This window comes from Nomascus leucogenys, chromosome 16, assembly GCF_006542625.1.
Source record: "Nomascus leucogenys isolate Asia chromosome 16, Asia_NLE_v1, whole genome shotgun sequence".
Taxonomy (NCBI): domain Eukaryota; kingdom Metazoa; phylum Chordata; class Mammalia; order Primates; family Hylobatidae; genus Nomascus; species Nomascus leucogenys.
This window is the reverse complement of record NC_044396.1, coordinates 39,589,903-39,603,735: the sequence shown is the minus strand read 5'-3', so window position 1 is coordinate 39,603,735 and position 13,833 is coordinate 39,589,903. Positions and strand designations below refer to the sequence as shown.

The 13,833-nt window shown below is 33.7% G+C and overlaps 1 protein-coding gene across 3 annotated transcripts in view; it reads right to left on the bottom strand.

Moving 5' to 3' along the window:
* Positions 1–3,615: 3,615 nt before the first annotated feature.
* SNTG1 (syntrophin gamma 1) overlaps positions 3,616–13,833 on the bottom strand; it is an 858,007-nt gene continuing 847,789 nt past the window's right edge. For 2 of the 3 annotated variants that reach the window (XM_030795196.1, XM_030795194.1), the window contains one exon: positions 3,616–7,626. In XM_030795196.1, coding sequence (XP_030651056.1) covers positions 7,468–7,626 — 159 coding nt within the window. In that variant the 3' untranslated portion in view covers positions 3,616–7,467. The remainder of the gene's footprint in view (positions 7,627–13,833) is intronic. The other variant, XM_030795195.1, reaches the window with a different exon arrangement.

Sequence of the window (13,833 nt, the reverse complement as noted above, 5' to 3'; positions counted from 1 at the left end):
GCACTTGGGGAGGCTGAGGCCTGTGGATCACGAGGTCAGGAGTTCAAGACGAGCCTGGCAAGATGGTGAAACTCCGTCTCCACTAAAAATACAAAAAATTAGCTGGGCGTGGTGGCGGGCGCCTGTAATCCCAACTACTCTGGAGGCTGAGGCAGAGAATTGCTTAAAACCTGGAGGGGTGGAGCTTGCAGTGAGCCAAGATCACGCCACTGTACTCCAGCCTGGGCAACAGAGCAAGACTCTGTCACAAAAACAAAAACAAACAAACAAACAAAAAGACATCTATTATATCTGTCTTAGTATTTCCGGGATGTTAATTACTTGGATGGATCTTGAAATCTCAAGAGATTAATTTGATTATGCTAATATAAAGAATCAATGCAATGCAAATCTGAAAACATAAGTAGTATGGTACAAATAGTAAAAAAGCATTTTCATTTTTCAGCAATGTTTTCATCCTTCTCTACCATGATATGAACCCTTGGAGATAATTTTCTGCTGTGATAACACTCATCTTCCCATGCAATCTATTTGTTAGTAAGTCACATCTTGCAAACAAGATGTACTTTAAAGAGAGCCCTATCCTGCGGCATGTTATAATTAACTTAGGGATGCATCTTTATAACAGTCTGGTTCAAGTTAAGTTCTGTCAATACCAATTTTGTTCTTAAACACTGTTAAATAATCTACATGTTCTTGGTGAAATGGTTTTCTGTTTTTTTTTTTTGAGACGGTGTCTCGCTCTGTCGCCCAGGCTGGAGTGCAGTGGCGCAATCTCGGCTCGCTGCAAGCTTCGCCTCCCGGGTTCACGCCATTCTCCTGCCTCAGCCTCTCCGAGTAGCTGGGACTACAGGCGCCCGCCACCACGCCCGGCTAATTTTTTTGTATTTTTAGTAGAGACGGGGTTTCACCGTGGTCTCTATCTCCTGACTTCGTGATCCGCCGGCCTCGGCCTCCCAAAGTGCTGGGATTACATGCGTGAGCCACCGCGCCCGGCCGGTTTTCTTTACTGAGAATAGTTTTGCTATGTTTCCTATATAGTTTCTTATTGTTTTATATACAATTAGCCTAACACAACAGCTGTCTCTCACTCAAGAAGTGTTTCATTTCTTCCAGGTTTGTCCCTGTTGTTTCTTATTACCTTTTGGAAATTTTCAAGATACTCTTGTGCAAAGCTTATTCTATAATATTCAACATGAATATCAAGCATGCAAATTGTGATCTCACACACTCTCTTGGGAGTATTATAAAAACCTGCTGATAGTTTAGATTCCAAGTTTATTAATTTAGATTTTTCACAAAGATAAGCACATTTAAGAAAATATTTACGATTTTCCATATTCTCATTTGAAATCTATTTATACTTGGACTACACACTATTACACCTTTTTATTATTTCTATTTCTGTAGCTTATCAGAGATTTTAATCATCCTGAGAATTTAATCAACTAGAAAGGATTTACTTATTTCTGGCTATTCTCAAACATTTAATCTCTCTTTTCTTGCTTCTAATTTTATTCTCCATATTGCCAATAAATATAATTGTTTAAAAAGTTATTGATGTAATTTTCTGGGTTAAAATATTCTAAAATCTTCCAATTGTCAATAAACTAAACCTCAAATTCCTTATCATGGCATAAATTATTTTCACAGGTATACCTAATATTCTCTTTCAGCTTTGGCCTTTATCACAACAGTCCGAGGCACAGTTACATTCTTTTGTGTCCTTACGTATCTTTAAGCTACATGTTTACTGTACTGCAAATTTCTGTCCAATGTCATTATGAGGAGCTGCCACCTGTCTCTATTGTCCTCCTACGATTATTTGCAAACACTCGTCACATTACATTTTTCCATCTTTGCCTTCTCTTTAGCATAAGTAGATATCAGAAATGCTTAAAAACAAGAGAGTTAGGGAATTGTAAATTAAAACAACAACGAGAAGTCACTATACACCTATTAGAGTGGCTAAAATTAAGAACTCTGACAATATAAATTTATGGCAAGGACAAAGAACAATAGAAACTTTCATTTACTGCTTGTGAGAATACAAAATGGCACAGCCACTTTGGGAGGCAATTTGGCAGTTTCTTACAAAACTAAATATATTCCTACCCAATGATCTGACAATTGAATTAATTGATATTTATCCAAATGATTTAATAACTCTATTCACACAAAAGTGGACTCGTGCATTTCCTTCAATGCAAAAAAAAAAATAATTATTGTGGGCTGGATGCAGTGGCTCACGCCTGTAATCCCAGCACTTTGAAAGCCTGAGGCAGGTGAAATGCGTGAGCCCAAAAATTGGAGACCAGCCTCACCAGGCTAAAAAGTACATATTATTGTGGGATTTTTCTTAAATAGAGTTGTCATTTCAGGTGTATGTTTCCTTCCTTCTCTCTTTACTTGCCTGTGTTAAATTCCTAATCTAGTGGAAACTTTTGAGTTGTAAGACTTTTATGACATTTCTGTTTTCTTGCCTAACATGGCAATTGGGTGCTTCTTGCACCTACAAAAGGGGTGGGAAATATCTGCAGAAAATCAACAAAAATGCTTGATCTGTGGTCCCTAGATTGTGTGAGACTGAAGGAATGGTAGTATCTGACTCATGCCTAGAAAACTCTAAAGATGGTTGGAGCTGCCAAAGAAGACTGGTGGGCTCCAGTAGACTCAGGGCCAAGATGGTTATAGAATATTTGTGGAAACAATAAAAGAGATCAGGATCGGTGTTTTCTTCAAAGAGAATACAACCAAGAAGACTTTCTGGGGAGAAGTGATCACGGAAAAAGAGAGAGAGAATAATTCGTATTAAAACCAACAATTTATAAAGAGGATATTATGTTATGACCAAGTGAATTGATCCCAGCAATGCAACGATAGTTCAACATTTGAAAATGAATCAGTGTTACTCGGTATGAAAATCACGTAATCCTTTTGATGATGCTGGAAAAGCCTATGACAATATTTAGTATTTATTCATAATTTGTTATGAACTTTTAATTTCTCAGCAAACTAGGAAGAAATAGAACTTGCTTAGTCTGATAAAGACATTTACTGAAAACCCATGCCAACAAAGTATTTAACGGTGATAGATTGAATGCTTTCCCCCTAAAATCATTTACAAGGCAAGGATGTCTACTTTCAACACTTAGTGTTAAACAACAATTTGGTGTTAAATTGGAGGTTTCAACCAGTGTAATATGGTAGGAAGCCAAAATTAAAACTTACTTAATAAAAAGGAATAAATAAAACAGACTGTCTTGTAGATGGCATGGATGTCAACACAGAAAATCTTAATCTACAGAAAGGGCACTAGAATTGATAAACAAATTACAGTGATATCAAATGTCATATTTTTCAGAAGTTGTAACTCAGTTGGGTAAGTAATTTGACAAATACCATCTTTCTTCAAACTTTGGGAACATTTAGGAGTTAGATGTCTATTCTTCATAAATATTTGTCAACCAGAACAGATTATGTACCACATAGTCTGCACTTAACAATATACACAGTTCATATCTTAAACCTTTTCATTGAAGTTAAATCTCTCAGGATCATGTTTTAAATATTTGTAAAACTTACAAGTCAAACCCAAAGAAATGAAAACCCAAATCTAGTAAAAAGTATTTGTTTTTATTTTCCAGTATGCTTCATTTAAAAAAGTAAGGTTTCATTAGTAGTACATTAATGAACCGAAATAACGAAGTGACAAATTTTTGTCACAGATATTAATTTACATTTTACAAACATCCACCAAAACAATTAAAAATGAAATAAATATATTTACATTTTATATTTCTGGTCTTTTCATTGCATTTTAATATGTATAAAATATATAACATTTATAATATTTTATTTTCAAAAGCAAATTCAAATGTGCAAATAAGTGGCATTATGATTTTAAAGTATTCGATAGTAAGAATAAACAATAAAGAACAATTTTAGAGGTATGAATAAAGCAATTTCTTAAGGAGAAATTATGAGCACAGCAGTATTAATAGTAGCAAAATCTTTGTTATTAGTATCCGAACATCTACACTTACCTTAAAAAGTTAAGCACAAGATCATCCTTGTGCTTTTAAAGCTTCTCCACACTGCTGGTTTCTAGCAGTAATTCTAAATTATTGTTAGGATTATTAATTTTTCTCAGTAATAAATCAAGCTTTTCTTAAATCCAGCATTCAACATAGACAAAGTTCATGATCAAGCTTCAGCACTGTAAATGAGGGAAATGTTGATCTATAAACTAATGCACCCAAAGGAAAATTTCTCTCCTTGCATGGCTAATAAGGACTTGACATTTATTTTCAAGTAATTGCTTTCTTTTTCTTGCTGAATGACAGCTTTATGAGCAAAGATTTCAAAGTTATAAGTTGGTACATGCCTGAAATATGGGCAAGAAATAATTACCTGATTATCCTCCCATTTTAAAAAAGCTGGATAAGTGTTCGGATATACATTACACTTACACTATCTATTAAACTATTTTTTAAATAAATACTTGTTGCAAGATAAGAAATTATAAATGCCCTTTCTGTAATATACTTCGGCTTAGATGAATTGTTATTCTTTATCAGGCAAAAGACATTATTATAGTAGTTAGCAGTTTTCAAATGACTTTGAACTTCATTCTCTGACCTAAATACCTACAATATTCCCCATCAAGCTTGTGTTATGTATACTGTAATGAACCCTTTAATGATAACACATACACACACACACACAGACACACACCCAAACACACATACACGCTCACACATACCAAGGCACTGGAGGGGTTAACACATTAGCGTTTTGCTGTTAAAATGTGCTCAATGTACAAACTAGGATTTTATGAATAAATCTCTTACATGTAAACCTAAATTATATGATAGAAATTTATTAAGTGTTTTTGTTCATTTCTAAGCTTTCTCATTCAAGTAGTCCAAGTTATAATGAATGCCAATGACTAATCATCACATTGTAAAGAAACATTAAATACTAATTGTTAAACTGATGAAAATGAGAATAGTATTTTGTTACTTTTTGGCCGTTGTACTAATCATGTTAAATAAAGTTCACGGCTTATGTTTTTTATCAATAGTATCAAAAATAATCATAATGGTATTGTCATAAGTTTTTAATCAAGTTACATTTTACAACGTAATTTAAAGTATATTAAATGTATGTACACAAAACATATTCTTTTAATATAATTAATGGTCAGCATTTCATTATATTTTTATATATATACACATATATGCATATATATACATATGTAGGTGTGTGTATTCTCTGAGGTGATATATATTTATACATATCTCACTGTGCACCTTTTCCTTCATAACACACATGAGCATAGGCTAAATTTTCATAATATCACAAAAAAGATAGCTAATAGTTAATAGGTTTTTTAAATTTTAAAATGGAACATTTACAAAATTTCACAATTTTTAAATCATTCTATTACAGGTAGGTAAACTATTGAAACTCTTTTCTTTTGCTTATGGATAATTAGCCCATGTCATATTGCCTTCCAGATTGTGGACACATTCATGTAACCCCAATATGGGGCACACTGAGATTCAGCTCTGGTTGGAAGCAGAAGTTCTATAATGAACCACCTGCCACAGCTGAAAATTCTAAGTTCGATATATCCCACTGCTTTTTCTCCATAAGTTCAGAAGTGGCCTACTACTGAAGGCTGCTTTTGGTGGGTTTCAATTTAAAATGACTGTTGTGTTTGATCAACATAGTGTGCAATAATTCTAAAGTTCTGTCCTAATTACAAATGTGTACTTAGTTTTATGGTCAAAATACATTACATTGAAACTGTTTATTGTAATTTGCCACAGTTCTTTGGGTAAGGTACGTTAGATTCAGTTTAACATTTTCCTAGGGACAATTATAAACCCACACTTTTTCTTTTCAATTTGAGGTATTTACAGATTAATCTGATGCAAAATAAATTAATGAATCATGAGTATAAAAACAAGTTGATATTAATTTTTTAAATTAATAGATCTGTCCTTTATAGAAATCATTTTGTTTCCTTCTTGAGTGATTTTTAAAAACATATTTGCAAAAAAAAAAGAAAATTGAATCAATTTATTAGATACTTGATTATCTCCACAAGGACACACATAATACTTGGTTTACCTGGGAGCATGTGTATCAATAAAAAAGCTTTTTTTTTTTTTTACATACACAGCTGACTTTTATATCTCAAAAAAGCTGTACTAAAGGACAGAGAATGTGTTCCATGTTATACAACTAGTTGTATAATACCTGGAATCTGAGTAAATTGCACACCTCTAAGGCTTTCAAATTTCCCAGCCTTTCACATTTACATTCTTATGACAAAATATCTAAAATAACCTGCATAGTTGGCATTACTTAATCACTTTCTGTGACAAGGGAGGATAAAGATTTTAATTTTATCTTTAAATATCACCTTTGTTTCTCATAAAATAGTACTAAAATGGAAAAATTTCATTTAATTAACATATATAATAGCTTAGGGTCTGTTTTCGAGGGACATTTTAGTTCATGATTAACTAGTAGACTTCGAATTACAAAGAATTGTTTCTCATACCATATTTGTTTATATTATTTTGTCTACAAAAGGTTTTGGGTTCACTGAAAATTTATGAAACTTTAATTTGATAATAAATCTTATTAGGTAAAATATAAATCTCTTTAAAACCAAGGAAGAAATGAGAGATTCATGAAATTTTCCATCACTCATAATTAAATTAATACATTGTTGGCATACTTGATTGACTTTGGCAGCTAATAAGACATTTCAATAACAGTAATCCAAGGGAGAATAGTCCATTTCACATTGTATCTATCATGGGTCAATGTAATTATCCCTTGGAAGTTCTTTGGAATATTTACAATAAGATAAAAACAGTTGGAGTGCCAGTGTCAAATCATGGGATGAAAACACAAGGGCAAATTTACATCAGCAAATTAAAGTGCATCCTTCTTTGATGAGATTTTTTGGCATGCTCCTTGCTGATTTATGGTTTATATCTTTTATGTCCCTCATAATACAATGATAGGGCATTCGTTTTCCTATGACTCTGCCCAACATGTACTAGTCATACAAAATAATCTAAAATACAGAAGTAATCATTTAATAAGTATTTTTATTTATAGGTAGCTTACTATTTTTATATTATTTACATACTTCTTCAAATAATTCATTCTTTTGTCTCCACTTTTGTTGAAAGCAATATACTTACTGGTACAAAGCAACTGAGTGAGAACAAGCTGTTCTGTTCATGTAGTATGTTTCACAGATGTCATCCAGAATAGAAGTGTTTTTGAGGTTCCACATGACCTTCTTTTTTCTGCCGAAATTTTGATTTGCTTCCACTGTCGACTTGGTGATGTTATGGTTTCTCTAGGGTCTAAAATGATGAGTAAATGCGTTCTGCTTATACAGTCATGGTGTGTGTCAATGCAGAGTTCAGTACATCAAGTTGTATACTTTGCTTTGCTCGTAGTAGCAGAGCTGGCAGCAGCAGAAGCAGTAGCTTGATTGCCTAAAAATAGAGGGTCCAAACAAGCTACCTTGGCAGCAAAGAAGGAATGAATGCAGTGAAGAACAGCAAATAAATTAGAAAATTCCAACTCCTGAAAGGGAAAGAGAAACAGTTCAGATAACATAAAAATTAATGTCTTTAAAAATTTATAATAGCTAGATGTTTTTTCAATTTCAATACACTTATCTAGAATCTATGATATGTAACATATGGAAACTAATTTCAAATGTAGACATTTTTGGTCAACATGTAAACATCATAAGTATTGAAAATTTATTTCAATACATGGTGGATAAGAGGTAGGAGAACTAATCACTCTTATCATCTATGAATGTTGTTTTAGCACTGATAAATATATTTTGCCAAAATTTTACTCTTTTTTTTTTTTTTTTTGAGACGAAGTCTTGCTCTGTCACCCAGGCTGGAGTGCAGTGGCCCGATCTCGGCTCACTGCAAGCTCCGCCTCCCGGGTTCACGCCATTCTCCTGCCTCAGCCTCTCCGAGTAGCTGGGACTACAGGCGCCCGCCACCACGCCCGGCTAATTTTTTTGTATTTTTAGTAGAGACGGGGTTTCACTATGGTCTCGATCTCCTGACCTCGTGATCCGCCCGCCTCGGCCTCCCAAAGTGCTGGGATTACAAGCGTGAGCCACCGCGCCCGGCCCAAAATTTTACTCTTGATAATGTACAATTAAAGATAAACTTGGAAGTACTTTTAAAAGTATTTTTATCTCTTTATGCACACATCAGATGATAAATATAGATTGGAACAATTTAAAACTATTCTTGAGTATTCTCTAGAATGAGTTAATATTTGCCGTAAGAAACTGAATAAGAAATGCTAGAAGTAAGGGGATATGAACTCTTATAACCAGAGGAGCCAAATGGTTCACTTTCAAAAAATAATTCCTGCATTAATTTTAATTGTGGCTGGCTGTTTAATAGTTTATGAGGCATATTTACTAAAAAAAAATAAACTAGAACTCACTAATTCATTTTGGATTTTTAGAAATAGGTTTCCCATTAAAATACCAAAGGAAATTTGTAACCCATTTACCAGTGGCAACCAAACTATATATATTGCAGTGAAAACAGAAAAAGTTATTTCAAACCATAATTATGTCAAAATAGCTATAAAATCTTAAAGCTATGCTCAGAATACATTTAGAAAGATGATGTTGCTAGTATTTTTATTAAAGACCATCAATAATCACATAAACATGTTTTAATTCCAAGATGATTGAAAGATTAATACATTTATGTTCTTAATGAAATCAATACGATGAACTTATCACAAGGAGGATAACTAGAGGGTAATAAAGTATATGAAATTTTTGACAAAATCATTGCTATTTTATTATATATTTCACTACATATATGTAATAAAGAATTTAGAATTTAGAATTATAATTGATATGTACACGACTGTGTTACAACTTATATATGGCAGTGGAAAATATTACAAAGTATTCAATACTTTATGACACATTGTAACATCTAAGCTATTTAAATAAAATAATTCATCCGAGGAGTATTTTCTCAGGTCATGCAATAGGAGTACAATACCCCGTAACATATATTCAGGTGTCTCTATAATATAGAAGAAATAGCTATGCTTTCTCAGTAGCTCCCTTGAAACCTTCAATATTTGATAGTTTCCTTTGTGAAATAGCAACTTGTCCTAGAGAATAGAAGAGGTTATTCATTTAACTATTCTAATTCCCTTAGATGCTTCCACCAGAAAAGTTTTTAGTAACTCCATCATAATGATCTTAGAAGCTTTATTTATAATAATCTACTTCAGTGGCACTAGTCATATGTTGTTTGTAAATAAGCAAGTTTCCCTTTGCCTTAACTCACCCTGGAAATCCTCCATTCACCCCATCATGCTTGGTGTAGCCAGGTTATTTCCCAAACACATTTTGAATACTTTCTCTATCTTCCCAAATTAAATCCACCTGATGCGAAAGGTTTGGAAATTTTGGGAAAATGTAAAATGTTCTTGCATGTCATTAAAAAATAAAACAACAACAAAAATAAGCAATTCATTCTTGGTAAGGAGGAGAATATTATTGAGTGTTAAAATTGGGTAAAAATAGTATGGCAAATAACTTTTTCTCAAAGGTAATTCTACCATCTCTTTATTAAAATAGAGGTTATATTTTGGTTACCAAAAATAAACAACCCTTAAATATCTAAGTATCCAGGCATCTTTAGAAAAATAAAAATTTTCAGTTATTCCCACCTTGTCAATTATTTATCAATAATTTGATATAGATTGACACTTTAAACTTTTTATGCCCATTTTGAAGGTTTGGTAGACAGGAAATAATAGCAGGTGATTAGAAGAGAAAGCAGGAAACCAAGATGGATCCAAGTTTGGCTCTTCATTCCAGTGCCCACACATCTTTCCTCTGCCTCAGTGATCAGCCTTGGCAACCACTTCCACTCCTAGGGTGTCAACGATTCCTTTTATGTAAACTCACACTACTCATTTACTAATTTCTTATGTGAGTACTAGACCTGCATTCTTACCACCTATCAAACATCCACTGATGATGAACATCTAGCTATCCATCCACCGACAGCTTCCACCAAGTCACAGACTTACAAGTTTGCCTTGTAAAAAAAAAGTCTTATGATCATCATGATCCCTCAGATATCACTCAATATAAGCTATCTTCAAAAATGTAAAGAGTCATCCATTCAATAAAATGCTAAATGCTTCCTATGCATCTACTCTTTTTTGTTGTTGTTAAAAGATAGCAGTGAATAAAACAGACAAAAACAAACAAAGGAATAAAACAGTCCTGATGGGACTTAAATTCCAGTGACAGGAGACAAAATGTGACTAAGGGCAAAAATAAATTAAGGATAATATGTCAGAATATGACAGTTACAGTTGAGAAATAAAGCAGAGGAGACAGCAAAGACTACTCAAAGGGCCGTGGGAAGGAATATTCATGTTGCCTTGTATATGGAACTTGAAAGGGATGAAGGAGTGAGCCTTTTCCATGTTTGTGGGGAAATATTCCAGACACAAGAATTATAATTTTAAAGGCCCAGAGATAGGGACATTCCAGGAGAGTCTGAAGAAAAGCAAGGGCTATTTTGTCTGGAATGGAATGAATTAAGAAGTACTTAGCAGACAATGAAATCAAAGAAAACACTTTGCATGCTGCATGAGCCTTTATGAGTTTTACTATGAGCGACATGGGAAACCATGGGAAATTTTTGAGCAGAGGAGTGACAGGCATTGACGTAAGTCAGAAAATGATGATTCTGGTTAGACTATTGAGAATGAGCTTTATGAAAATTGGATTGAAAGAAGGAGAAGTTACAAAGTTTTCTATACAGAAAGGGGTTGAATTTGAAAGTAGATTTCAATAACTGGAAAAAAAAAAGTGTTGCTCTGCAAATGGAGGAATTATGGGAAAAGCAGGTTTGGAAGTAAAGATCAAGATTTTGGTTTGGAGCATGTTACATCTGAACGCATATTAGTCATATAGGTGATAAGTGGAGAACTGCATATATTAGTGTGGATTTTAGGGAAAAATTAGAGTTCAGAATAGAAGTTCAGCTTCTGTCAGCAAATAGATGGTAGGTAAAGCACTATGGTCTGGATGAGAAGATCAAGGTGTGCAGGATAGGTAGAGAAAATGACTGGGCACTCATCCCTGCGACTCCACAGTATAAAAATGTAAGAAAGATGGGGAAGAACCAGCAAAGAAGAAATAGCTGTAGTTGCCAAGAAAGTGAGAGCAAAATCCGGGAGTCTTGTAAAATGACAGCTGGAAACTGACCATTGAATTTAGCAACACAGAGGCCATTTTAATCCTTTACAAGAGTCCCTTTGTGGAAAAGTGGAAACAAAAACTTCACAGGAATGGCTTCATGAGAGCTTGCATGTGTAGGTATTAGAGTTACTGCAGGCAAGTCTACTACAAGTAGCTTCTCTTTGGAGAAGAAATCCTTCTTTTCCTTTTTAAAGGGGGCATAGGAATATATCAATAGGAAATAAAGAATGTTTTTCCAAGGTTTATGAAATTAGTATATGTTTGTAGAATTGCTGGCAGGAAATGGTTGAGATATCAAATCTGAAGACAATTGTAGAAACTGTATTCTTGAGCAGGGTGAGATCTGGTGCAAAAATGGAGAGGCTCGACATGGATGGAAACCTGGACAACTGATCTGAAGTCGCAGGAGGTGAGGCACAGTATATGGGTACAACTCAAGGAAAGTGGGTAGATTTGGTCGTGTGTAGCATTGCTTCATTCTGTGTTTTAAGTGGGATACAAAGCAAAGTCATAGCCTGATAGGATAAAGCAGGAAGTGTTGAGAATTTGGACAAACTACTAACTTATAGGTATTATTTTAGGCATAAAATCTGGAATTTATCTTCCTCATTCTGCTTGCTCCTTAAAAGCTTTTAACCCATTTATGCCTGAGACTGCAATTTTTTGAATTTTTGCAATCAGACCTTGGTGATGACCTTGAGAAGTAGAATATAAATAACTCCCACACGCTTAGTGTTCCAATAATGGAACGCTAGGCATAAGTGGGTCAATAACTCTTGAGTCCTCCGAACACAATTGAGAGCCAACTAAGTCACTATCTACATTTGCATACCTGTTTCCCACAGTAACATGGTCATGCAACATTCAATAGATCATTAAACCATAACTCAAGTAAGTCTCCTAGAATGTGAGGACAAAAAAATATTGAAACTGCTGGAGAAAATTACATTCTGTAAATTACACGGTTAATAGCATTATTATGTTTCCATTATGGCTCTTGATTTCAAGATAGGCTTCTCTTTCATTTCTACTGTGATTGTCATCTCTTCTTCCAGGCCAGATTTAACTCTAATATTCTTCATGGCCTTGCAGTCATTAGAGAAAAACAAATCTCTCCATCATTATTCATAGGTTTATTTCTTGCTAATGCCATTATGGTCAGATTTACTTATGCCATTATTGTGTAAGCGAATGTGTTCCCTGGCTTGACATCCCTTTTATGTGTCATTCACCTTTTTTCTGCAGCAGTGTTAGGGAGATATAGTTCACATACTATAATACTCACCTGTTTAAAGCATGCAATTCAATGGATTTTAGAATATTCACAGTTGTACAACTATCATCATCAAATTTTAGAACATTTTTATCGCTCCAAAAATATATCCTACGCCCAGTACAAGTCACTCCTCATTTCCTCTCTCTTCAGCTCCTGATAAGTATTTTTTTTTTGTCTTTCTATGGGTTTGCTTTTTGTGGACATTTCATATAAATATTGTCATACACATAAGATATTTTGTGATTATCTGCATTCAGTTAATACACTATTTTCAAGGTGCACCTATGTTGTGGCATAGATAGTACTTCTTTTCTCTTTATTGATGAATATTTCCTGATATGGACATCTCTCTTCCTCCCCATTCATCACCTGTTGAACTTTTGAGTTGTTCCTACTTTTGATTTTTTGTGAATAATGCTGCAGTGAACATCTGTATAAAGTTTCTTTTTTGTGTGTTTGGGAATATCTTCTAATTGCTCTTGAATATATCTAGAAGTGGAATTGCTGGGTCATATGACAACTTCAGCTTGCACTTTTTCAGAAAATGTTGAACTTTTGTTTAAATGAGTTACCACATTTTACATTCTCACTAGCAAAATATGAGTGCTCCAATTTCTCTACATCCTCACTAATCATTATTATTGTCTAGTTTCTTTTTTTTTAAATTATAACCATCCTACAGAGTGGGAAGCTGTATTTTACTTTGGTTTTGATTTGCATTTTGATGACTAATGATTTGAACTTCATTTCTTGTGCTTATTGACAATTTGAATATCTTCTCTGGAGAAATGTCAATTCGAATCCTTTGTCAACTTTTATTTGGGGTATTTATGTTTCTTTTCCCTTTTTTTTTTCTGAAAACCCTTTATATATTTGCATACAGTCTCCTTAACAGGTAAATGATTTGAAAATGCTTCTCCAATCTGTAAGTTGTATTTCACCTTTTTTATAATATTACTCAGCACAACTGCTTTAAATTTTGAAAAAGTCCAATTTGTCTATTTTTTTCCTCTTTGATTCTTGTGCTTTTGGTGTGGAATCTAAGCACAATTGTCAAACCCAAGGTTACAAAAATTTAATCCCATGTTTTCTTCAAATAGGTTTACAGTTTTAGCTCTTAGATATATTTCCATGATTCATTTTTAAGTAATTTTTTTTTTGGTGTGAGGAAAGGAATCAACTTATTTTTTTGGATTCAATAACCAGTTTTCCCAGCACTATTTGT